The 27,661-nt window shown below is 44.6% G+C and overlaps 1 protein-coding gene across 1 annotated transcript; it reads left to right on the top strand.

The window, feature by feature from the left end:
- Positions 1 to 1,019: 1,019 nt before the first annotated feature.
- LOC123030588 (potassium voltage-gated channel subfamily A member 7-like) lies at positions 1,020 to 20,149 on the top strand. The gene is made up of 2 exons (XM_044444646.1): positions 1,020 to 1,595; positions 19,268 to 20,149. The coding sequence occupies exons 1-2, from the start codon at positions 1,020 to 1,022 to the stop codon at positions 20,147 to 20,149; spliced, it is 1,458 nt and encodes a 485-aa protein (XP_044300581.1).
- Positions 20,150 to 27,661: the final 7,512 nt, after the last annotated feature.

The raw sequence follows: 27,661 nt of genomic DNA, 5'->3' as shown, positions 1-27,661 counted from the left end.
AGGCTCCTGAGGTTTCAGAGAAGTCGGGGGCCCTAAATATGGTTTAGTGTGGCATCTCCTTGGCCTCTGATCCAGGGCTCAGTACTGCCCTCACGTCCTGACTCCCAGCCTGTGCCTCGCTTTGTGAAGCTTCCCTTTCTTCCCACACAGACCCAGGTGTCCTGGCTCACGCTCCACTCTCTTTCCAGAGAGTGCAAGAAGTTCGGCTGGCAGTCCTCTGTACCATCCTGAAAGTGCCCTGCCCCCCCGCCCCCTTCTCTGCCCCAGGCACTCTGCCTGCCCCTATGTCACCACCATTCCAGTTATTTATAGCTCTCCCTTCCTCCAGTCAGAGTACTGCTGGGATTGCTTTTAGGCATGGTCTGGGGGCGGGGCTGGGATTTTGGCAAGAGGGCCAAGAGTCTGTACCGTCCTGGGGCAACCTGATACCTCTAGGTCTGGGGAAAGTGTTTACAGGCAGAAACCTTGGACGCTGGCACTGCAAGGCAGGGGTGTTCTCAGAAAGGGGACATAGAGAAGGGCAGTGAGGGAGGGGGTCTAGATGGTGGGTCTAACCCCGTTAGAAAAATCAAAGCAACCCTGAATGCAGTGGAGCAAGGGAAATGGATTAGGGAAGATGGCACGCGGGGGTTACTGGCAGAAGACTGGCTTTAAGAGAACACGTTCATGCCAAGGAGGAAAAGAGATGATGTGAAGAAGGGAAGGGCTCAGAAGCAGAGGAAGACAGCGAATTAATCCAGAAGCTAGACGAGATATGTTTGAAGTTGGGACTGAAACAGTAAAAGGAGAGGAAGGGGAGCTAGAGGGGCAGAAAGGAAGCAAGAGAAGATGCCAGCTGAGATACTGGTGACTGTGTGAGTGGGCTGATATTGGAAAACGTACAGCAGTGAATAGCTGAACGGACAACTTGGGAAGTCAGAAGCCATTCTCCGGAGAGGGAGAGGGCCTCAGGGGTGGAGTGAAGTTTGAATCATGGCTCCATACCTCATCCCTGGATTCTTGTAGCTGCCAGCCCTGCCATGGAGAAGCTGTTGCCCCTGACATCAGGGGACAATGAACCCATTGTCCATCACAGAACGCATTCCCACAAAGACTGTTGTGAGCGAGTGGTGATCAACGTTTCAGGCTTACGCTTCGAGACTCAAGTGAAGACTTTGCGGCAGTTCCCTGACACCCTACTGGGCGACCCGCGACGACGGCTCCACTACTACGATCCAATGCGCAACGAATACTTCTTTGACCGCAACCGGCCCTGCTTTGACTCCATCCTGTATTATTACCAATCCGGAGGGCGGCTCCGACGGCCTACCAACGTCCCCATTGATGTTTTCCTGGAGGAACTCAAGTTCTACCAGCTGGGAGAGGAGGCTCTCTCCAAATTCCGCGACGATGAGGGCTTCATTAAAGAGGAAGTACCGGCAATGCCTGACAGTGAGTTCCTCAAACAGATCTGGCTGCTCTTTGAACACCCAGAGACTTCCCAGGCTGCCCGCATCATTGCCATCATCTCAGTGTTGGTCATTCTCATCTCTATTGTGATTTTCTGCCTGGAGACCCTGCCTGAGTTTCGGGATGAGAGGGACATCTCATTGCCGGTGAGTCATGAGCAAGCACAGGGCCAGCCCTTCCAGGAGGTAGAGTAAGGCAGTTGCCTCAGGCAGCAAATTCCAGGAGGTGGCAGCAAGGTGTTGGAGGAGAGAGGTGTGAGCCATGAACCTCTCTGCATATCCTAAGCTAGCCGGCTACCTTCAGGAGCAGTGGCGGTTTCTGTCTCATTTTCATGTTGAAGAAAGATACAACTAGCCCAGTTAGCTTTTGTACTTGAAATGGGAGGGGTGTCATCTTGTCCTTTGCCTCAGCCAGCCGACGTCTTGATGAACGCTGAATGTGTGGCACGTCAGTCCTTTTTCCCTAGGCTTGCTCTGAACACATTTGCCTTCTTTCCATTCTCTTAGTTCTGTTGCCATGAAAAACAAAAATAAATAGGTGATCCAAGATACCCTGCATTCTCTTTCCCCCAAAAGCAGTCACATTGCAATAGAGGGGTTTTTTTTTTCTCAAAAGTTGCTAAATGTAACAAAATTCTACTGTTCATTCAAAGAAGTTCCAACTTACACCACAGTAATCTAAGGCTTTTGCCAACAAAAATAGAGTTTCATCACTGAAATTCAAGCATTTATTAGTGATTAGTTTCTAATAAAAGTGTTAATACAGCCCAAATTGTCTATCCTGGAATGTCTGATTCCCTGATACTTGGCTTATGGGTAATCAGTGATGGGTAAAATGCATTCTGCACATGTTCTAGTCCTTGCCCCAGGATTTGGATCAGGTGCAGGCATGGTTGGGAACCTGCCAAGGACCCACTCCTGCAGGAGCCCCCAGACAGGAGCCCCTGTACTCAGTCCTCTTCCTCACTATTGCAGCTTGGTGAGATCTGGACAGCCAGGGTGGGGGAAGAGGAGCAGTACATGCTTCTGCCTACTTGCTCTTTTCCAAGCACGCACTACTGATAACGAGAAAGAAGATGAGGAGCAAGAGCAGTTTTGTAGTGAGAGTGGTGGTGGGAAGGTAGATTTGTTGAGGAAAGAGGGCCATTGAGCATGTCTTATGCAAGGGCCCTCAGAACGCAGGAGCCAGAACTGCCTTGTTCCTATTCCCAGAATGACAGAGTCTTCCTAAACTAAGCTCATCCTGTCTACACTACACAACCATTTTGCTGGCCACTGTTAAGTGTATCACAGAGGCCCTATAACAGTCTTTCTATACTCATGTCCCCAGATGACGTTGGATTACAGCTTCTGTCCCCCCCCCCACCAACTGGCTGTGCTAACTGGGGATGATAAGCATTGTGATCCATCATAATCTGAGGTCCCAACACTGCCCTATAGAATTTTTCTTCCATCTGCCACCCTTGTCCTTCTAATTTGAAACTTTCCTTAAGGGCCATTGTATCCCCTGCCATACATATTCCATATTTTATTTATTTATTTATTTAAACATTTTTATGCCGCCCCATTCGCCGAAGCCTCGGGGCGGCTTACAACACTAGATAAAACAATAAGTTAAAATATCCATATAAAATGATCATAATTTAAAACACACATTATAAAATAAGCCGCCCTGGCCAGATAAAATTCAGTTGTATTAGCATTTAAAATGTTGCTTAAATAAAAAGGTCTTTGCCTGGCGCCGAAAAACAACGACGGCGCCAGGCGGACCTCTCTGGGGAGCGCATTCCATAACTTAGGCGCCACCGCTGAGAAAGCCCTTCTCCGAGTAGCCACCCTCCTAATTTCTCTCACGGAGGGCTCCCGGAGAAGGGCCTCTCCCGCCGATCTCAGGGGATATCTCCACCCAGCTTCATACCAGAAGCAGCATCCTTGTTTTACAGGAATCAGTGCTCAATCAATGCTAGCTAATATTTAGGGATATACAGTTCATAAAATATATTTGCTATTGGTCCTCCAATTCAGCTCAATACAAGCCTGGTTGCCATGGCTCATGGGCCAGGTGGAGAGAGAAATAAGTTTGTCCATTTCACAATGTCTGGGGATCAACAAAATTGCAGTGACTGAGGTGGGAGACACATCACCCTAATGAATGAAGCATCATGATATGGAGCTAATAAAAGGGGATACAGCTTGAGAGTGTAGACTAGGACAAGGCTCACTTATCTTTGCACAGTATTAAACCTCAGCATGGGGTTCATATGACTGTTCCCAGTCACTTCCCAGTAAGAATATACATGTGTAACTGGCACGCAGGCCCAAAGGGGTAAATTATGTGGAAGTTGTGGGCCCACCACCATTAATTCTAGTGTGTATTATTGCTGGATCCTTCCCATTCTCCTTTTCTGCACAGCAAATTTTGTGAAAATCTATCTGTGTGACACTTTTCTGATGGATTCCTGTTACTGCTAAAAGGAAAGGGTGAAGAGTCTGTGAACAAGAGCATATAGAGTTGCGGAAGGAGTTTTGTTGTTGGGGCATTGCTCTGTATTTCAAGATTTTGCAGCCTTGCAACACATATTTACTGATCCAGACTATGACAGTTTGAGATTCCCTTCTTTTTCCACAACATTCTTCTTAACAATGGCTGTAAGATGTCCTAATATGGACCTCCTTCTCCCAGGGGTTTGAAGGAGATGGAGACAGGAATGCTGAAGATTCCCCCCAAACTTTTATTTATTTGACCCATCCATTGTGTTCTGAATTGCCACTAACTGGCTGGTGTCAACTGGAATTTCCTGGTCAGCGCTGTCCTCTTTAACTACCACCATGCATTCTTCAGAGAACTTTGTCACCTTACTTTGCAGATCCTAGTACCCACCGAGATCGGTCAGGGCTCCTAATTGGCTGTTCAGCAAGATTTCTCTGGCGCCTACTTTGTTATTCGGTGACTAGTGCTAACCTGCTGCTAGCTGGGCAGGGGCACAAGCAGGTGGGCAGGATTAACACCCCCCTTGGTGCTGTGTTCACCACCAAGGGATTCTGATGGCAGCAGGGGGATGGGAGGGAAGGAGGAAAAGAAGCAGGGATAATTGATGTAATCTTGCTGGCTTTAAAAGCCAGAAGGACCTGGCTTCTGAGGCCAAGAGGGGAATCCCTGTGGGGCACATTGCCACACAGGGGCCCCACTGCCCCCGCCCATCATGTGCTAGAGCTTCTGTGTCACTGACGGAGCACCCTGCCCCCCCCCCGTTCCTGATTCAGTGGAAGCATCCAATCATGTACATTATGGACTTTCATGGAAGTGGCTCTAACCCAATGCGACACTCCAATTACATTTTGCAAAGCCAAGCAGAGTTCTTCTTTCTGGGAAACCATCCAGTTTGCACATTGGATTCTGCAACCCAAGTTTGGGATTAGTTCTTCTAATTAACTTGGCATTTTTGTTCCTTACTCCCACCCTCTGATTTACAAGGAACCAGCACAGGAGGAGTATGCTGGACTGGGCTGCTCTTATTGCAATCCTATACATCAAAAGGGGGCAGATTTCAGGCTTGTGGGATCTCCTTTATTATAATGTTGAATGGATGCCCATAATTTTCTGAGTTCATAATCCTCTGGGTTGGATTGTGCCATAAATAAAAGAATTGAAAAGAGATACCTTGGGCTGATTTGATGCAGGCCAACTTGTAGCAAAGCAAACCTGGGTACATGCCTCCACTGTCTAGATTGCAGGTCCACATGTACTGAGTGGGTCACTGCCAACCTCATTCAAAAGTTTCGGTTACAGGCAGTCCCTACGTTACGGACATCCAAGTTATGAATAACCCATACTTACAAATGAACTGCCATAAAGCCATCTTTTTTTAAATACCACAGAAAATTGTCATTACTATAGAGAGAAAGGATGCGAAAGGTGAAAGAGGGAGGCCTTCAAAGGCTGCCCATCCAGAGAGGGAAATTTCTCCTCATTTTCTTGCTGCAAAGAGGAGGCACTGGTGAGTTTGGGGGGGGGGGCTTAAAGGGGGCTTTTCCCACTTTCACTGGAGTCCTGTACCCCTGATCCCTGAAAAGTGGGAGGGTCAAGTATATGTGATCGGATTTACATACAGATTTGACTTAAAGACAAATTTCCATTTTCTCAGGAACAGAACTCATTCATAAGCGGGGACCGCCTGTATAAGTGTGGGATAAGCTATAACTCATGAGGAATCACAACTACTACATTACTAGTGGCTGAGCAGCAGTGCAGGCTGATTTAAGAGACATTGTACAACGTATAGAAAGCAGCTCCTGTAATTCAACTCTATGCATGTCTACTTGGAAGTAAGCCCTACTGATTTCAGTAGAGTTTATTTTATTCCCATGTAAATGTACGAAGGACCGCAGCCTGAAGTATGTCTTACTTATACTTTGGGCAACTTGTAGGTGCAACTAAAAGTTTAATGCAGTTTTTACTAGCTGCGAGACAGGGTGCCTTACTGGACTCCCCCCCCCACCCCTGCAATTATGTTACTATATTTCCAAATACTCTCTATCATATGCAGGCTTTTGAGTTATGCCAGCACCTTTCATGGGCAGAGTAAAGAGAATTTTTGAAGTCGTTTTAGCACATGACGCTCCAAGTACTTTTGAGACTTTCATGCTCTAAGTATACATGTAGGAATGTTGTTAATATATGGTAGGAAGTAGAAGACAAGATGTTTTTAATACACGTGCTAGCCATTATAGGTGTAGATTGAATTCAAGTCACATGTGTGGAAAATGCCAAAAAAATGCATGTGCAAACCATCTAAAGCTTTGGAGCCACATGTTGATCTTGGGCAATTTAAAGACCTGCATTTCAGGGAAGTGAGCAGACAGACCTCTGAAAGATGCCTTTCATGTGCATCTACGGATCTGGTGGAAAGAACTTGCTACTTGGCCCCCACCACAGAAGGAGGGCCATAGCCTAATGGGAGTGCTCATGCTTTGAACGCAGAAGGCCCCAGTATCCACCCTGACATTTCCAGTTTAAAAGATCTTAGGGAGCAGCAGGGATGGGTAAGACCTTGGAGAGCCCCACGGAGGGAGGAGTTCAGGGCTGCAGCTCTGTTAACTGTTGGTGTCCAAGACAGAGGCTTGGATGGGTCGGATGTCCATATGTTCCTGATTTAAAGATGGCATTAGAAGTCATTCTCTGTTTGAAGGCTTGTCTGGTCCAGGTTTGACTTAAAGAATTCTAAGCTTGCAGAGCCTTGAAGATGCCTGCTGATGCTTAGCATGTGTACAGACACTCAGGTCACCTCAACACGATCTCCAATACTGTGGTGAGACTGATTTTTTTGAATTTCTATTTAAATTATAGTAATTATTCCCAAATTTGCATCTATACTTATAGACTAACATATGCACATTTTATATACATCTAGATCCTTTGTTGTCCTTTTTTTGTTTTATTGATACACAGCTGGTCATCCTAGAATGGTGGGGAAGACTGTGTATGTAATCACTGGGGAAAACTAATGGACCTGTCTGAGGATTTGGGAAAACAGGATATTCCGCTTATAGTCTCTTGGACATGTGGCTCAGTTATAGGAAACTCAGAGTATCTGTATTCAGTGTTGGAACAAATCGCTTTTCAGACTAGTTGAAGCTTACCTACCTTGTAAGCTTATTTTTATTTATTATATGTGTATTGTGTGCTAATTCCAAAAAACTCGGAGTAGCACATATGGTTCTTTTCCTTCCTCTTGTTCATCTTCACAACTGTCCTGTGCAGTAGATTAGGTTGAGATAGAGAAACCAGCCCAAGTGGGCTTCATAACAGAGTGCAGATTTGAATCCAGTCCTGGACCAACAATCTAACCACTACACCAGCCTTCCCTAACTCAGTGCCTTCCAGATGTGCCATGCTGGCTCAGAATGATGGGCACTGTGGTCCAACACATCTGGAGGGCATCCGAGTGAAATTAAATCACCACTATCAGTTTTTTTGAGGAATGACAGGTTGTAAATGTGCTGTCCATACCCATTCTAACTATATCACAATTATTTACTTAGTACATTTCCGTATCATCCAATAGCCAAATCTCTCTGGTTAGTTCACAACAAACATTTCACATATATACTGTGATACGATATTCATAAGAAAGGAGAGGGAACATCTTTTCGATTTGGCTCTGGCCTCTTGTATAACCTCTCCACAAAACAGAGTAGCAATGTAATATTTAGACACAGTTCAACACAGTAAAATATACAAAATACAGTTGGTGAGAAATGAGGACAAAATAAGATAATGATAAAATTTGAATGGCTTTTCCAATTATTGAGTAAGCATGGGTGATCATATAGTTAGCAACTTGCTAACTATATGGCTACTATTATTGTATTTTTAACAGCTCCTGGTCCAGTACAAAGAAGCTCTAGGAAAAAATAGTAAGACCGTTACAGTGGAGTTTCTTAGCAGCTGGAAACAAAGCATGTGTCCCTTCATTTTGGGTGCTCTGGGTTCTCACTGGAACTTATTTGGGGGAGGTGAATCTGGGGAAGAATCTGTAACTGCTCCTTTGCTCCACAAGATGCAGTTAGGGGTCACTTGCAAGATGTTCCTTCTGCTGTCTCCAGCCCAACCCAGCACCCCCTCAGAAATTGAAATGATGACATGTCTGTGGAGTTTGTCTTCTTATTTTGATCACCACTGTCTAGAAAACCATCAACACCAAAGGGAAATTACTTGGAACTATATTCTGCTGATACGTTTTATGCAGTAACCAGTGAAGTTAAACTGGGGCATGGGTATCTCAGCACCAACATGAGTTCCTTCTGCTGCAGAGTGGGAATTCCTTACTTGGAACTTGATGCAGGACCAGTCCTTAAGCAGCTGAGTTTGGGTCTCATAGAAGGAAGACCTTCAGTATCTACTGTATTATTATTGCATATTTTACTGAAAGAGAAAGGGATGAGGACAGTGCTTGTGGGATTCTCTGTCTTAGGTGCCAAAATAACTTGACCAAACTTGGATACCATGCTCCTTGACTTGCAGGACTGGTGGGGGTACTATTTGCTGCTTCACATCTTGGACATTTAGCAATCTTGTTTTATACAATGGTCTAAATGCAGTGTATACACAGTTAAACTGAGATATGGTTATTTTTGCAACAAAAATTTCTACCTTCTATGTCTGAACAGGACCACGTAAAAGAGTCCCCTGAGCAAGAGACTATACAGGCAGTGTCTCCAAAACGGCCCATTGGCTGCTTTGAGTGGCTGACAGGATCCCTGGAAAGATTGTTCATCTACCGGATCTCTTGTTCGGAGGACCTTATCAGAGTGAGAGACAGGGCAGGCAAACAGGTTGATGGGCAGGCAGCTGCTTCTCCAAAGAGCCTATGCACTGGATCTCTTGTTCTCCACCCTCTCCAGAAATGAGGGATCAGGTAGGTGGCCTTCCTGGAGAACTGGCCTACCTGACAGCTAACTTTGTGCACAAGATCAAAGGGAGAGGTGAGGTGGAGGAAGAACCTCCTCAAAGGGACCAGTTTGCCACTGTTCTACTGTGGCAGGACTGGGAGGAGGGAATCTGCTGTCTTTCCTGATCCACTCCCTACCTGATCAGGGAATTCACCCTGTCTTGCAGGCCCTGTTTCTGGTACACATTTTGTTCAACCAGTCTGCTTAGAGCCTAGTACTCTATAAAGAAGCAAGGACTTCCTTCCATTGTGGCCAGTAGTAACGCAAGTTACTAGCCTCCAGTAGATTGTGTGGAGAAGGAGCCAAGGGATCTCTCTCTTCAGCATTAGCCTGCCTACATGAAATTCCTGGTGCCTTAGAGACATGGTTAATTGTGCAAAGCAAGACTGTCATTATTATTATTATTATTATTATTATTATTATTATTATTACATTTCTATGATGAGTTTCTTTTTTTCACTTTCCACTGAGGTCATGTTTTCTCCTCTGAAGTTTTAAGGACTTCCTTGCGCAGGATCAGAAAACAATGCACTGTTCCTCTGCCACGCCAGCCGCAGTGTGCCTTTTCTAGATTTGAAAGCTTTATGAATTGTCCCTTCCGTGCTGTAGTTTTGGCTCCTGTGTGAAGACAAGATGTAACATGTGAAGATCAGTGAGCCTCCTTTTCTGTTGCATAAGCCCTGAACAAATTCATTCAGCCAGCTGTGGAGCAACACTGGGGAATCATTTTTAGCCTAAGTGCCAAATTCAATTGCAGATAAGTTATTGGTGCATGCATTCCAGCGGTGCATGGGGCAAAAAAAAAAAAAAAAGATGCAGGCACAAAATCACCAAAACATTAATATATTTTAGATTGAATTTGTATTTATTCATTCATTCATTCAGCTTATTTTCTGCTATACTATTCTGAAGACTCTCCAAGCAAATTGCAATATTAAATAAAATAACAATATTTCATAAAATAATAAAACAACCTACAATAAAACAGAAATACACCAATTAAGCTAAAATAACACATAACTTAGTTATTCCACTAAGCCTTAGGAAAGATATTTCAACCTTTTATTGGTGGTGGTGGTGGTGAGCAGGGGGGGCACTGTGCAAAATCCAGGAATCCACCAAACAATCAGTGGTTGGAAAAATGGGATGGGGCTTGGGGAGAGTAGCATGACCTCTGGGAAACCCCAGGGTAGTTAGATTTGGCCCATGGCCTGAGGATCCTCCCCTCCGTTGCGTGTGTGCCTGTTGACCAGCATCTGTGAAATGAACAGTCCACTTCCCTATCTGCAATCTCTAAAGGGATTCCTCAGTTGTTTTATGCATTTGTGTATTTCTGTTTATTCTGGCTGTATAGATTTGTTGTTGTTAAGAAAAATGTGCCTCCAGCATAAGAATACAAGGTTTGCTTTTTTAAAAAGCAACATATCTTGCTGGTATAAACATGTAAGGCAAGCTGCATGACTAATTCCGATATCAGGCAAGATAAGGTAGCCCATCACTGATAGCAGATTTGAGGGTACTGTTTAAATGACAGCAGATGGTTAATGAGGCCATTTAGTCTTTTATTGCTGATGGGGAAACTCTGGTATTCCTCACCTGTAAGAATTGCATGCCTGATGGAGTCTTAGCAACTACTTCCTTAGGGGATGGGGGATATTTGCAATGAAGGGGATGGGGGATATTTGCAAGGGCATGTATATCATACTTTGGCAGCCACTTTCCCCTTGCAATTGGCCCTGCAACTCTGTTTCACTAAGGAGGTTCCAGATGTGTAAACTAAGAAATCTTCTCAAATCCTCAGTCTTCATCAGTTGATCTGAGACTGACAAATTTCCTCTTCCCAGAGCTGTTTTGCATAGAGAGACGAACCAGCTGTTGGAATGTACATGCTAATATCTTCCAGAGAGGTAGCCTTGTGAAGCTATAGTGGCAGTCTCCTAGCACAGTGAAAACTAACTGATCTATCCTGCCAGAAACTTTTCTTGACTAGAGTGCAGTTGATCAGCTGCCAAAGCAGACTCTAGTCCACAAAAACTAGGCTATAATAAGTCCATAAGCCTCTTTGTTTGGTTTTGTGTGAGTGACCTGTAGTTCTAGCCTCAAACACCAAATGCTTCATAGAGTCTGCTGTCAGAATTACCACAAGGAATACAGAATACTCTGACCACTGTTCAAAGGTGTTAGCTTATTTTATACCTTCTCAAAGGTTCTTCTTTAATAAATTTGATACAATTACTGCTCTCTCTTCCTAATTTCCACAGCTCCACTAGGGAATTCTATGTCCATCAGGCCTTCTAAGTGTCTTGGCCTACAGTTCTCATCAGACCTGGCTAATATAGGCAGTAGTGAGGGATGTTGGGAACAGTGGCCCAAAACATCTGGAAGCCCACAAATTATACATAAATAAGAGGTATAATTAATGCTGCTGGAACATACCAAGTATTGGACCTGCTGATGGTGTCTGTGTTTGTGCAGAGGGACTACAAGCTACCCCAAAATTCTAGCAGAGCAGAATTGGCCACAGTGGAGAAATATGTCTCTCTGCATTCCTTTTGGGAATATAGGAAATTGCCTAAGAGCAGGGGTGTGGACCCTCTTTGAGCTTAGGGGCTGAATTCCTTTTGAGATAAGATTTCAACTGAGAGGGGGAGGGCACAGGCAAAGAACCAGGGCCAAAATACCACTCTGTTTCAGCTTAAAGCTTTTCCTGCCAGTAGCTAAGCCTTAGGAGAGGCATTTCAGCTTCTCAAAATGGGACAAAATTGCACAAAAACTAGGTAAACAGCAAATGGCTGGTGGCTCAGGAAAAGTGGGGGCTAATGGAAGAAGTGTGAGCTTCTAGGGTGACCCCAAAACACTTAATTTGGCTCCTTGGTCTGAGGTTTTCCATTTCTGCCTTATTGTGTAAGGCTTATATAGAGTCAGACAGTGCATCTAACATAATCAGTATTTTCTGTACTGAGTAGAAGTGGGTCTCTAGTGTTCAGGACAGGAATCTTGCACAACCAACTGTGATATAGAGATGTGTGTGGAAAAACTCTGCTTGAGCAGAGTCTGTATCACTGGCAGTCAGTGGGATCAATGTGTGTGCATAACCTCATCATGCCAGCGGAATTTTATCCTCTGCAAAAGGACTAATAAGGATTATGTATTTTATTCAAGCTTAAAGCTTGTGCCTTTGAGAGGTTCAGGGTGGATCACAACAAATACATATATTCCATTCTAATTCACATTTGAATCCATCTAATTTAAAAGACAACTGCGTGCGCACACACAGAGCACTCTGCAAAAGCTCTGAGAGATGTATTCAGGTTTACTTATGGATGTTACTTGAACCCTTTTATGGAGTTAGAAGAGTAGGAAAAATGTGGGCAGAATGTTAGTGTCACAGGATTCATTTCCTGTTGGGCCAGAGATGTTGTGTGTTAGGGCAACACTAGGCCCGCTAAAACCATAGTTGAGTTGCACCCCTGCACATGAACAGTGCAAAGGGGCTCTGTAAGTTTGCTGATGCTCAGAGGGCAGGCCCAGCCTTTTAGGATCAAAGGGTGCTTCCAGATGCAACCAACTTGCCTAATTCATAGAATTTTACTGGGGTGTGTGTGTTCCAACACTGCTGTCTTTAATTTGTCACACTCCCTTGTTTTCTTCCATGCGTTCTCTGATCTCTCTACTCCACTGTTTTCCCTCTAAGGCAGGGGTGGGCAAAAGCTAAATGGAGATCTACCTGGGAGATTTGAGGAAGATCAGCAAGGGTTTCTGAGCCTCAATTATCTGAAAAATAGCCCCAATTAAAATGCTTCCCCTCCCTTAAATTAGGGTGCTGAAAAAAAGAATACTGGAGGAAAAAACAAGCGTGGTTTTTGTGTGTGAAAGGACGGTCAGTTCTGGAACTGGCAGTGAATTCCAGGACTAAGCATGTACCCAGAGGTGCCCTTTTCCTTAACTCTTAGCTGCCTGGCCGCTAGATGTGGTTGTGGAAGCTGACTCTCCAGGTTCTGGTAGAAAAACCCAAATGCCATAGAACTGGAGTCTGCCTACCCCACCTTAAGGTGCAATTTGCAGTAAAGAGCACCTCCAGGGGAAATAGGAACAGAGGTGAAGGGTGGGGAGAGGGAAGATTAGCCCCCGTATGGTTCTGATCCAGTTTAGGGCCTCATACTGCAGCTTTTCTGAAAAAATGAAGCCGCTAATGCTCATAAGCATGCTTTTAAAAATGTGTGCGTAGTTTAATGAGTTGTTTCTTAACCCTTCACATACTTTAACCACACTCAGCATCACTCAAACAAGACATTTTAAAATGTGGTGAAAAGGCAGCTTTTCCACACCACCCCTACATTCATAATTATGAAATGTGCTTCCAATTCACACTGAATGAACTTGGCTCTGTTCTTTATTCCTCAGCTTAGACAGGGATTTTATGAAGATGAAATGGGAGTGGAAGAGCCATGCACATCCCCCACTGCTCCTTGGGGAAAAGAAAGGTTTAAAATTGAGAAGAAAGCAAGCCATGAATTAATCCTATAAGGCATGGTATAAACCAAGTGCTAAGCAGTCAAGATTTCATTATATCAGGTGTGAAAGAAGTCAGTGGTTTTTGCCACTGAATTAGAAAATTGCATAGAATTTTCCTATGTAAATTCAACCTAAAGATTGGAATCAGTATATAAAACATGGATGAACAAGTAGAAGACCTGCAAGAAAATGTCAAGGTGTGGAATGCTTCTGTTTAGGGTGCTAGCAGTCAGCTATGCTGTTTTCAAGGACATTCCATTCCATTGCCCCACCTCAGTTTTCTGCTTTCCCTTTGCAACTGTCAGTCAGGATTCTGGGGCCAGTGAGTATGTATCATGTAGTGCTGACAGGATGGTTTTATGGCATTTTAAATAAGCAATTATTTATTATGAAATTTTAACAAAACAGAGGAAAAGAAAAATATAGCTACATAGATTTGAGTCTATCAGTTTCAATGAATATACACATGTACGCATAATGTGAAAATATAGATTTCTAAAAATTATACCTAAACATCAACAAAAACAACACATTTTCAGATATATAAATATTGAAAGCATTTTAAGGTCTGCAGTCCATTGTATTATTGATTAGCATCTATCTTCCCAAGTTGTTATATCAGTCTGTTAGTTGTCAAAAGGATACAAGGAATCCATTTGCAGTGACCATATATTAACTTTCAAGAAGCAGATAGATGATTGGAAAGGACATGCACATTAGTAAATATTAATAGTAAAAAAGGAAAATATTAGTATGATCTTAATGGACATCCTTTGAACAAATCTAAATAAATAAATAGCATTTCAGTACAACATTTATTCATATAATAATCTCCTCCCCAAAAGAAGTAGCTATTGGGAATTGTCAAAACATATGATACAAAGAAACTTTAGCTGTGTTAACTCCAGCAATTAGCCCACTTACACAAGTCTTTATTAAAGATGCCTTTCTGGCATTCAAGAGACATGGAAAAAAATTTCTGCTGAGTGAGGTATAAATCAAGATCTGTAAACACTTCAGATATGGATACTAAAATACTGATCCATTCATTTGGCAAAATGGGACAATCCAGTTCTCTATTCCATTGCTGTTTATCTTATTTGTTCTAAACATGGATCATAGGTTGATATATCTGATCCATCTCAACAAGTACTTCCAGTAGTGAAGGAGATTCTACACAAGTGGCATGGGCAAACCTGGATTTTAACAAATGTTGCAGCTGCAAGCATTGTCATTCAGCTATAGCAGGCAAGATTTGGCTTGCAAATCCAAAAAATAGGTGTGGCAAGGAATGCAATGACTGTTAAGCAGGCTGGCAACCTGGCAAAATTAGAGTGGTAGATGAAAGGTAAGAAGCTGTAGGGTAATGTTTCCCAAGACCCATCGTTTCCAGTCAGCACAGGCAATTGGTGCAAAGTAGTGGGAGTTGTAGTCCAATACCATCTGGGGACTCCAGGTCAAGAAAGGTTGTTTATAGGGTCTCTGTGACAGACTAAATGTTCCTGTAACAGTGGACTGCAATATAATTGTATACTATATACCAGATGACTTTAGTGTAGGAAGAGTTCATCGTCTTAGGAAGAAGGACAAATGGTGCTCCTTCCCACAATGTATAATACAACTATGGAATTTGCTGCCATGGGGAGTTGTGATGGCCACCGGTTTGGATGGCTTTAAAAGGGGATTGAACAGATTAATGGAGGAGGAGGCTATCATGGCTACTAGCCTTGCTGGCTATACGATAGCTCCTTTACCAGAGGTGGCATACCTGCCTGGACCAGTTGCATGGGAGCTGGGCAGGGGGAGGCCTTGCACCCATCCAGCTAGAGAGATCCTGTGGGCAGCTGTTTTGCCACCGTGTGTATGGAGTGCTGGACTAGATGGACATTTGGTCTGATCCAGCATGGCTTCTCTGATGTTCTCGCCCTCTTTGTTGACTGAGCCAGAGTAAGAGAAAGGTGAACAGGGAGGCTGCAATGATGGTGAAGAAAATCCAGAGTGTTTTCATTAGCTGGCTCCTGCTGGGATGGGGCCTGTGGTAGTTGCCCCACCATGCCTACCTTTTGTACTTGCTTTGTCTGCATCATGGAACAGTTGTGGGGGGTCCACCCTGCCACAATAGGGCTTTTTGGTGCAGGGGTGGTTTAGTTGTTTGTGTGTTTTTTCTGGTATTTCTGCAATGGAGAGGTGTCTCCATTGCACATAGATGATGCCGTTTTGCTTGCATAAGCATCCATTCAGATGTAAGTTTGTATCAGTACGCAGAATGATTGTATGGGTATGTGGAATGGTCAGAAGGTAACAAGTGTAGTTCCATCTTTAGAATTAAGCAAATTGGGCTTGCTAGTAGCTGCGTGAAAGACTGCTTGACAGCTAAATAAATTCTGCTCTGAGTTTACTCAAAGATGGGTAGGATACTATGCAAGATAAATAGAAAATACACCATTTATTTTGAAACACTTTTCAAAACTATCTCTACCACAAATGCACCAAGCCCTCTTTGCATCCCAACCCAGATCCAAGGCTGGGGATGCGGAAAAGAAATCCTCTGCATGTTCTACAAAAAGACATTAGGCCAACCCAGTCCTGAGGGCTTTTCTGAGTCCAATGCAGTGTGAAGGCAGAATTTCCCCTAACTCACCATGTACTTCACTTGCTTGCAAAGCAAACAAGCACTGCTTACATAGAGAACAGGAGTCAAAATTAGCGAGGCAGGAAATTAGAGCTGACCAGAGGACAGAGCTGGGAGGGACATTTGCCCTTGACATTCGGCTTTTCTCCAGGCTTTAGGAACTGCTTTGATTTTGATTCCCCCTGGGAATTCTAGGCTTACCTGGTATTCCCTCTCCCACTGCCTCTCATGGCTAGATTCCCGCTAACCACTGTCTTGAAATAAATCCGCTGCATAAAGATCTGGATATTATCCTATTCCACGGTGCCCTAACTTGTACCAACTGCCCACCACCTAAGCTAACAGCTCCTCTGCTCTTCCTGCTCTCTAGGTCACACCAATCTAGGTGCTTTTGCTTCTTGTTTTGTTATATTTTTCACATATAGAAAATGGATGAATTGTGTTACGCATTGCCCTCGAGGAACTGGAACACTTCATTTTGACAACGTATGTTGTGAGTGTGCACCATGGTGCCTCAAAGGTCCCCAGGCTTGATCTCACTGAAATCCTAACTCTGCCTTTTAAGTTGCCGATACGATTCCCTCGCAGATCACTTTGGGTAAATGTCAGCCGTGGGAACAAAGCAGCAGGCCTGAGTGGCTTAGCACTAATGGTTTTGCCACTTGCTGGTGGGTGAGGGACAAACCATTAAAATCGCTGGTATCATCTTCCTAGTTTGGTTGTATATTCCTGCCAGTAAAACATACCTGCATTTTATTTTATTTTATTTTATTTAAAGCTTTTATAGACTGTCCCATTCCTAGTGTCTTGGAATTTTATTTACTTGCCATGTTTTTTTCTACCGCTTTCCCGCTTCAGAGCTGTTCACAGCATAAAAAGCAAACCAATTGCAATCTAGTGTGTGCAAAATGCAATCCTTCAACTCAGACCAACCTCAGCCAGCATGACCGGTGGTCCGTGATGATGGAGAGCCACGGGTTCCCCAACTCTGACTGAAACACTGCCCACAAATAGGGCAGAAGCATGCGGGGGGGGGGGGGGCTGTGAATACTTAAAACCTGTATAGTAGTTTCAAGCACTTAGTGTGTTTCATTTTTAAAAAAATTTCTAAGCCTTAGAACGGACCTTGAAAGATAAGTCAGTGTTATTATCACCTGCATTACAAGTGAGGGTGGGGGACTGTATGAGCTGACAGGCAGCTCTTCGCTTAAGGCCCAGTAAGTTCATTGTAATAGTGAGATTTAAGCTAGCGGCCTCCCCATTCACAGCTCTGCCTCTCCTCTACTTTCCTCCACCTGCCCCCCTCCCCCCAGATGTGTTGGACTGGGAATTATGGGTGTTGCAGTCCAACACATCAAGAGGTCACCAGGTTGAGGAAGGCTGCACTGCACAGTACGATCTCCCCAAATATGAACCCCCCACAATGCCAGCCAAGAACCAGCGTCTGTAACCCACAGTTCTCTGCACCACGCTTGTGACTGCCTCCATCGCCCTGCAACCACGCAGCACAGAACTTATTTCTGAACAGGGAGAAGAGAGCTCAGGCAGGGCCACAGAGAGCTACTCGAGGGCTCAACCCATGCTCTGATTTTAAAAACCTCAATTTTCTCTCTGTGGCACAAAACTTGTACAATTGTGGTCTCATCAGGAAAGTTGTGGGAAAAGTGGAAGCTCCTCAGCAGTTGCTCTGTTAATAGGGGGATCAGGGAGAATGTGAAGAGATGTAGCTCCTGAACTAGGAAAAGAAGAAATCCAAATGGTATGGGGCAGTGATAAAAATGAATAAGGCAAAAGTATTTTGATGCCTGGTGACACATCTTTCTTTCCATCCTCCTCCTCCTGCCTTTCCTATTCTCTTCTTTTTATTAAGCCAGAGTTACTCTGTTCTCCTGTTGTTGCCACTCAAAGTCAGCACTGGCATGTTGGGTTTTTGCTTCTGGAGTAACTAGTGTTTGCATGGCTTCCCAAGCATCAGGAGATTACTCCCAGTACTGGTATAGAGGAATCCCAGCGCCTTAGCCCTAGCACTAGCCAGGTGTGGGAACCCTTGAAGGCTGGCTCCGTGAACCTGTTGCTGCCGCCGCCACCCTGGCCTTCTTGAGAGAACCCCCCATTTGCCTTCCTTCTACAGCCTGTAGGACAGGCATGGAGAACTTCACGTCCTCAAATTTCTATCATTGAAACCAGCTTGGCCACTGGTTAAGGACGATGGGAGCCATAGTCCATCAAAATCTGGAGGGCCACAGATTGGCTGCCCTTTTTGTCAGGAGAAGAGATAGCTGGCAAATCACCATCCTTTGATAACCTCCACTAGGTATAGAACTTCCAGGTTATCTTCCAAATATCTACCTTCAGGCTTCTCAGTGTGAATCTTGGTGCTCTCCCAGTCTGCGGCCTCTTACTAGTCTTCTCATGGCTGTTGAGATACTTTGCTCCAGGAGTAGCCAAACTGAAGCTCGCAGGCCACTTACAGCTCTTGGGGTTTATTTTGTGGCTCGCCGCTTGCTGCAGATGCCGGAAGGTGCCCACTTGCAGCTTGCTGCAGCCACCCGCGGATACCCCCTTGCAGCTATCAAACACCTGACATTTACCGCATGTGGCCCTTCCATTGAGCAAGTCTGTCCACCTCTGCTTTATTCCCTCCTGCTCTGTCTCTCAACTACAGAGCAGATGGATGGTGCATTTGTGGAAGAGGAAAGCCTCTTCCTGCAAATGCCTGGTGGACAAGGGTAAGAGTCACAGCTGTACCTTGGTCCATGGTGGGCTCTGCCTCTATTGCAGACCGTGACAGATTTTCCCTGAGCTAATGCGGGCTGTGACAGGAGAAAGGTCCTAAACAGATGCCTGTTCTTCCTAAATGAAGGCCACAACAATGAGCAGATCGAGGACAAGTGGGAGAGGAGTGACGCAGACCCATGTCTGTATTTGCAGCTATGATGGAGTCTGTTACTGGGATTTGTGTCTCTGTGGGTGTGTCTGTTGCCTTTATAAGTGTTGGGGAAGGTAATGGAGGTGTCCTCACAGAGGGAAATGTCAGGGATGGTAGGACTGTACCTGAGGTGGGCTGGTCCTGACATCATAAGGGAGCTTGCTTCTCCTGACAGATTTCAAACCGTATGGATCATTTTTAATTCCTTTAAAAGTAGTAAGGCACAGTTATGCTTTAGTATCTTTGTTTCTCTGTCTCTCTCTCTCCCCCCCACCCCTGGCTTTCCCACAGATTCATCATCATCATCGTTTGAATAGCAGTGGACCTTACGCCCTACTGCCACCGAAATCCCATTCGGAAGACCCCTTCTTCATTGTAGAGACTATTTGCATCTGCTGGTTCTCGTTTGAGTTCTTAGTGCGGTTCATGGCGTCCCCAAGTAAGCCAGCCTTCTTCAAAAACATCATGAACATTATTGATTTTGTGGCCATCATCCCTTACTTCGTGGCCCTCGGCACTGAGTTTGCACGCCAGCGTGGTGTAGGCCAGCCTGCAATGTCCTTGGCGATCCTCAGGGTTATCCGGCTGGTGAGGGTCTTCCGAATCTTCAAGCTCTCCAGGCACTCCAAAGGGCTGCAGATCCTGGGGCAGACCCTCAAGGCCAGCATGAGGGAGCTTGGCTTGCTCATCTTCTTCCTTTTCATTGGAGTTATCCTCTTCTCCAGCGCTGTCTACTTTGCTGAAGCTGACCACGACGACACAAACTTCAGCAGCATCCCTGCAGCATTCTGGTGGGCAGTGGTCACCATGACAACGGTGGGCTATGGTGACATGTACCCTGAGACTGTTGGTGGCAAAATTGTGGGATCCCTGTGTGCCATCGCTGGGGTGCTCACCATTTCCCTCCCGGTGCCTGTTATTGTCTCCAACTTCAGCTACTTCTACCACCGTGAGACAGAGGGTGAGGAGCAAAGCCAGTACACCCACATTACTACTTGCCCATACACCCCACCACCATCTCCGGCCCCCGCTGCCATCCGAGAGAAGGCTCACTTAAGGGAGAAGCACCAAGGAGACTTTGCACTGACACAGCCAAATTCAGAATTGCTCGATGGCATGGTGCCCATGGGCAACTCCACCGTGCTCAACAGACGTCTCGTTACCCAAGTGTGACCACCTCATCCACCCAAGCTGCTGATTTCCACACCCTGACCTGATCTGACCTTCCCTGCACCTCAGTGTCTTGAACTGGAAGTCTTTGCTTAATGAAGCAATTAGCAAAAGGACCAGTCTCCAGTTGGTTCAAAAACCTGAGCAAGTGCCATGGGCTTAAAGAGAACATTTCTCATCTGTTTCAGAGAGTGGGCTGCAGAGACAGATGCATCTAAATTTGGGATGGGGCTAGTCACGGTGGGTTGTTACTAGAGAGGCACATGGCGAGAGGAGAAAAAAAAGGAGTCACGTGGACTATGTTGCAAGGAGATCGTTCCACAGACGCACACACACGCCCTGCTGCGCCGCTCCTCCCTTGGTTGGTTCAGGGTGCAGTCAATCCAGAAAAAGTGCCTCCTCCCTGTTCCTTTTACTTCCCTCTCTGCCTGGTCACCCACCACCGTTCTGTGACTCAAAGAGCCCTTGGCATGAAGACGCCTTCATGAAATCACAGCAATGTGTTCTTGGGTTACATCTCCTGGAGCGTGCAATGGAACATACCCCGAGCAACCAGGCCCCAAATAGCAAGATGGGGATAAATAAGGGAACGCAATCAACCAGATGCTTCTGAATCAGGGGGTATCACAGGGAATGCTGTCATCACACCAAGTTGGAGCAGGACTGTAAATACATCTTCAGGATGGAACTGGCTATTGGGAAGGAGCTATCAGCCTCCTTCTAGCCTTAGGTACCCACCCCCCTTTTAGGTCCTACAATGGATAGCTAGCCTCAGTTTTGTAGACAATTCACGCTGGAACAATCACGTGCCCATTGCTTAGGCCACCATGAGATTGCAACGATTACATAACTTTTTTTATTTTTGACAGACCACTTTCTTTTTCCCAGACTTTTTGTGCAAAATCATTTCAGTTTCTCTACAGGCAGTAAGTGCTGAGAATTTAAATTCTTCTGCCACCCATCGCCCCGCACAGAAGATTATTCAGTGCAGCCCTGCTCCAGTCATATCTCGTGTTCCGTGCCTAGTGCTATGTCCACTTAATATCGGCAGGGTGAGGCTGCATAGCTCATTAGTAACAGATTTGGATGCACCATTAAAAGATAGTGGCTGGTCATTATTTGGTTTATTATTATATGTTTATTACTATGAACAGAGTAAAGGAAAGATTAGCATCAAAATATCTTGAGCTGTTCTTGCACAACCCTGTAGAATCTGTGTCTATCTCAGACCAAGGGGGCACAGGTTTTAGCAGTCCAATACAATTTGTCTTCATTGCTGTGCCAGAACATCACTTCCCACTTCAGTTTGGCCATTTTTGGTCTCATCCAAGCAGAGCATGGCCCCCTTCTAAGACAATCCCAGCTAGCTCCCCAATGGGGCTCTGAGCTCCCTTTGGCCTTGTCCTTGCAGCATCCCATATTCCTGCAGAGCAGAGTCTCTGCTCTCTTTTGAAGCCATCCCTGTGATCAAGCAAAGAGGTTTGTGTGGTAGGGGAAAGTTAAGTGGTTCTCAAAGTCTTAACCCAACAAATATCCATTGATCCAGGGATAAATGGATGAGTAAAAAGACTGACCTCCTTGAACCCTGCTCTCTCAGCCACATTACCTGTCTTAATATATAGCTTTCTCTTCTATTGGTCTTAAGAGCTGGGTAGAGCAAGAGCCAGGAGGAACGTTACATTCAAGTCAACAGCAGCGCTCTCTCCTAAACTAATCTTAAATATTGTTGCCAGAAAAGTCTCAAAGCTATAGAAATGAAGAAAAAATCTACGGCTATTTGGGCTTAATTCAGCTATAAAGTATAAAGTGTGTTTAAGTGCACGGGGGACTACTATATGAGTAACATGTGAGTAAAGAGGCTACAGATGTTTGTACAGAAATGCAGAGCAGTAAATTTCCTGAGAAAGTGGGGATCATAGAATATTAGAAGTTAGTATAGCTACAGTTACTGGCAGGAGGAGTGGTCCCCTGCTCTCTTCAATGCTAATTTGAATTGCAAGCTAATTGTGTAGGTTGTATAAAAGCATTAACTACATTGCAACTCACAGCAGGTGTATCTTGTTAGTGTGGTGTGCAGGACATAGTATGGCCAAATGTCAAAAGAAAACAGGGTTCCTACACTGAATGAATGAATGGTTGTGTAGGAGGGGGAAGTCCAGCAGGTGTAGCTTGTCAGTCCTGTGTCAGAACAAGTGTAAGAACAGCCCTCCTGGTACAGGCCAAAGTGGGTCTGGAAGCCAACTGAATGCTTGCCTGTTTTCGTTCAGCAGCTGGGGTTCGGTGGGGGGGGGGGGAATCCATCGTGGCTTAGTAGCCATGGGCAGGCTAGTCCAGGGCTGTGCAACCTTAGCCGCTGCTAGGGCGCCAGTAGCCACACATGCGTATGTGCACACATACATTTGACTCACTTCTCTGCCCAAGAGCATTTTGGAAGGCTGGCATAGTTGATGAGCTAAAACCAGCATTCATCCCAGAAACGGATCTCAAGCAACTCAGCTATTCAGGAATTCTGGCTCCTAACACCACCTCCTCCTCTATTTCACTTTCCTGCTGAAGGAGCTTGACAGCCCACACTGTGTTAGTGGGATCTTTCACAACACACACACACAGAGCCACCCTCAAATGACCAGGAAATACACTAAGAAATGCTCTTTAAGGTTATATGGTTCTGGCCACAGAAACGTCATTCATTCCTAGAGCATCCTAGGAAGTAGGCCAGAGACTTTGAACATCCATTCCTAGGATGCAGTAGGGGTGTGCTAAGAAGGAGGCCTTTTGACAGAAACCATGGCCTTCCTAGACCATTTTCCTCTCTCGGCTTTGCACCTTTTATGCTCCTAATCTAGTCTATAGATTTGCCTAATCAACTTTTAATGCTGGTAGTCAAATACCGGATCTTGTACTAGTGAGCTCCTCAAATTCTGTGCTATGCGATGAAGCACTTTTGTTTTGTCCACCTTGAATCACCTGCCAATCAATTTTCAATTGATGATCTCCAATCTCTAGTATTATGAGGGCACTTTCCCTATCCAGTTTCTCTATACTATGTATAAGTGCAGTTATTACATTGGAAGTTCAGGAGAAGGATTCTCTCATTAGTAGTGCCACTTTGGGTCTGATTAATGCTTTGTGCTCTTAACAGAGAAATAAACTCCATAGCTACACGGTATGTAGAAATTTGATCATTCTGTTGTTGGAAAACATCATAGGTGGCAGCTCTTATTAAAAGCCATGGCCTTGCGTGCCAGCTGTAATTTAAGCATCTTAAGTAGCATGTAACTTCTTTGTGTAATTTTAATAATTACAGGGTAATTTGTGCATACCATAGTAGCTGCTAACCACACTCACACTGGCTATGCTGTAACTGGTATTCATGCATCTGGCTGTTTCTTTACCATTATTACTCATCAGCTGTGGATGTATAAATAATTATTTTAAAAATATTAACAGTTTAGACTCTTGATCCTTCTGTTCAGCAGTAGCATCAAGTAAGAGGGTCACATTTTCCTGGAACACACCATTCAGACTTCAGGTGGACAATTACAGCATTGAAGTATTCCCTATTTTTAAAAATCTAGTACATGTATGGAAGAGGAGTTAAAACTTGCTAACTTTCTGTGTGCAGGAGATATTTCCCCCATGAGGAAGCATTCAAGATCTTGCTTTTCAGCTTCAGTCTCGTCCAGAAAAAGCAATTCCATGTGATTCTGCTGCACATGTATCCTATCTCTCCAAGTCCAGCATTACCACCCTTTCGCTTTCCCTGATTTTGAAGAAGCTGCAAGGGGTGGCAGTGCCCCTCCATGGCTTGTTTGGAGCCACTAAAATGGTAAACGGCTGAACAATGTGCAGCTGGTTTGGCCCACCAGCCCTGGCCAACCTTATGGTGAAGGCTAATGGCTGTTGTCAGGCATTATATAGAGAAGTTGCTCTGCTGTGGTGTATAGTTTGCCAGGCCAAAGAGTGGCAATCAGAACAACAATGCTTATGAATAGTATAAAAGCCACACCACAAATGTACTCACATGGAAGCTGCCTTGTGGATGACCACTGCTGGCTTGTTAAGAGGCAAATAAAATATATCATCTGTGTAGCTGAGCCTGTCTTTGTAAGTAGGTGTCACTGTGGATGCTTCCTATAGTAAATAGGGTTACTGGCATTTTCCCCTATAGATCTGTGTCTTTAATACTTGCTTGGCATGCAAACACTCAACAGGCAAAGCTTTTCCAAGCAAGACCTCTAAATAAGAACAAATATGATAAGACTCATTTGGTAGCTATTGTTTAACCTTTGTCCATGATTGTTGCAAAAAAGCATAAGTTACAAGGGCCATTAGTTGCTAGAGAAAGCAATGTACACTATTTGTCATCTGCAGCCTATTTATTCCACAGCAATCCCCTTAGTACAGGTCTCACCAAACCCAGAAGAACTACTTTCCAGGTCATCTTAGATATACCTAAGGTGTGGGAATGCTTCAGAGTAAATGAGCTGCAGTCTGTTGTGCTTAGGCGTGCAAAACAGCTGGGAGTGCCTAACACTATGACCGATCTATGAATTAGAATTGCTCTGGCAATAGTTTAAAGTGAGCTGTATCTATAGTGTAACTGCTTCGTTCTATGGCACACTACTCAATGCTATTTCCAGACAGGGTCTTATATATACTCTACCTTCTTTTTGGCAAGGAGTCTTCCATTTTTTTCTATACTTGGAATCTGCCCTTCCACATCTTGGAATTGTAAAGGACAAGATTCTTCGAGTGGATCTGCCAAGTTGTTTTTCCTCTGACACTATCACATGTTTCAGTGATATGGTATCTACTGTCTCCTCCAGATGATGCCCTACCCCATATTGGGGATATGAAAATGCATCCTGCCTCCACTTGGAGTCATCCTCAAACAAACAAATCTTGGGCATTGAAACCATTTTACTTACGCCATGGTTGCTCGTCAGAAACTCCGTCAGTCTCCAGTGGGAGTCAGCTTCATCTCAACTATTAAGTGGTTCACACGGAAGGCCAAAGGACTTTTGCTAACCAAAGCAGCCTGGAGAGGCCTCTGGTTGTCTTGGGATGTTGGGACACAGATGTCTTTCAGCATGTTGTTGGTTTGCTTGCCGAGTGTGCTTTGAAAACAACTCTCGCTGTTTCTCAGTATAGCTACCATTCCTACCCTGCTTTCTTAGGCTATGCCTGAATCAACCCGCATTTTTTTTCACCTGCTAGCCCACTCCATTGCTTCCTTCTCTGGAAAGAAAGTCATGAGAGAGGCACTCGCCCTAGAGGCAAATGTCGGGGCGGGGGGGGGGGGGTCTTACAGAGGCCCTTCTAGAATGAAGCCAAAAAGCCACTTTCTTCATGGCCAATCCAGAGGAGTGTGGCATTTGTTCTGTTGTAATATAATTCTCTTGATTTATATTGGGAGACCGTGTCTGAAGTCCCTTATCTGGAATTAGCTGCATCTCTGGCCTTACCTTTAACTGAACTAAAGGTGAGAGTAACACAATGATACTGGACCTGTTCAACAACAACAAAAAACAACAACTGGAATATGCTGTATCCAGGGGCAGTGGACTGATGGATTCCAGATTGTAACCTTGCATAAGATTGATTGTTTACAAGACACAGTCTTTGCTTTTCCCTATTGCAAACACTCACTCTCAACTTCCCAGCTGTCATCTTGTATACTATTGTGAAGAGAAAGATCTCTCTCTCACACACCCCATTTATTTATCTACAATAAAGTACAGGAGTCTTGTTATTTATTGAGAATACAACAGTGCATGGAAGCTGGCTTTTGTTTTTACGCTGTTTTTTACATTGAGTTGTTGTTCATATTGTGTGTCAACAAAAACCTAGAGGGTGAATGAGACGAGGAGGCACTTGATTAGCTCAGAAGCAACCCAGAATGACCCATCCACCTTCACCCAACATCTCCTTTTCCTCTTTCTCGGGGCGTAAGTTTTGTTGCATCTCTCTTGCAGAGGCCCAGACATCCCCTCTGCTTTGCTGAGGTGGCAAGGTTTAAATTTAGGCTGTCAAGATAGCCTGGATTCCAGAAAGGCTCAAGCAACAACAAAAATTGGCTGGACAAGCAAGACTTTAGGAGAGATGAATGTTTTTTTTAAGAAGGCCTAACATGGAATGGCAAGAGCTATCTGGGGGTGAGGGTGCCCCCTTGTGGGAACAAAAGACTTGCATTAAATTGGGTTCAGTCCTGGAGAGGGCAGGGTAATTCCTGGCAAGGCCCTGCTTCATTCATGAAAGCTTACAGCGGTAGTGGTCACTTCATTGACATTATCTTCCATTTGCTAATCGTTCTGGGTTTCCTCACTTCTTCTGTTTCTTCTCACCGCAGATAATCTGTTAAGGAGAAAAATATTGTATAATTGCACAATTGGAGTATTGCCTCTAGGAGGGTTCTGTCTGGAATCACCACTTTCTCCACTGAACATGTTTCCCTCCTTTTTTACAACTATATGACCTGCAGCCATTGCTTTTCCCTTTACCACATTCTGACAAGAAAAGCTTTTCTTACTGGATTTAATTTTCTCAACCAGTTCTTAAAGGCACAAAGCTGTTCTAACTGCATCAGCCCCCCCCCACAAAAAAAAAAGAAAAAGAAAAAAAAAAGCTGCTTCTCACGAAGTTCTGTTCTGGGGCAGAGGTGGGAAACAGCTGTGGAGTCAATTGCCTATATAATTTGGTAAAGGCAGGTTTATTTAATTAAGTAAAACTTGATTAAAACAATAATAAAGCAAACACATTGCACACAACTAAAACTACAACAGTACAATACAAATCTGAAGCAGGCAGAAAGTACGCTATGATCTATTTGTGGCTCTCTAGGTGGTGAATCTTCCAGGGTTTCTGCCCACTGCTGGACCCAGGTTTTGGCAGGGTCTTGATCAGGACACCCTTCCATGGGTCCATCCCTCAGCGGGTCCACCTTCTTGCCACCAAGCCCACGACTGCTGTTAGTCCTCTCTTTCATTCTCACCATTGCTAATACTTGCTCAACAGGCAGAGAGTTGGGGATGAAAATTGTAATTTGTGATTGTGGCCATGCAAATGGAAACACTGGATGGTGAGTGTTAGTTTGCCTGAACTTGAAGGGGTGTGGATGCGGTATTGTGTACATCATTACCTTTCAATGAATATACAACTCACTTAAGGAGGACTGCAGTGCAATCCAAAATGGATGCCTGTTGACCCCTTGTTAGTGTCAATGCAAATTTTGGATGAGGTTGCATGACGGAGAATAAGTTACAGGGTGAAAAAGAACGGCGTGTGTGCAAGGCAATGAGGGTGAGAGGTGGGCCTTCTGGGTCCGGTAAGATTCAAAACCTTTGGTGCACATTGCATAAGGCATCATGTCGGTCTTGAATAATGGGTGGCCAGGACTGGAGCCAGTACAGCTCCTCTGAGGACAGGGTCACTGTAGGCAGCGTGGCAGTTCAGAGGTGTCACAAACCTCACCCCTTGCCTTGTGCTAACTTTGGGTTTGGGGAATCACATGTG

This window comes from Varanus komodoensis, unplaced genomic scaffold (assembly GCF_004798865.1).
Source record: "Varanus komodoensis strain SLA01 unplaced genomic scaffold, ASM479886v1 scaffold45, whole genome shotgun sequence".
In the NCBI taxonomy this organism is placed as follows: Eukaryota; Metazoa; Chordata; class Lepidosauria; order Squamata; family Varanidae; genus Varanus; species Varanus komodoensis.
This window is presented reverse-complemented; position numbering and strand designations above follow the sequence as displayed.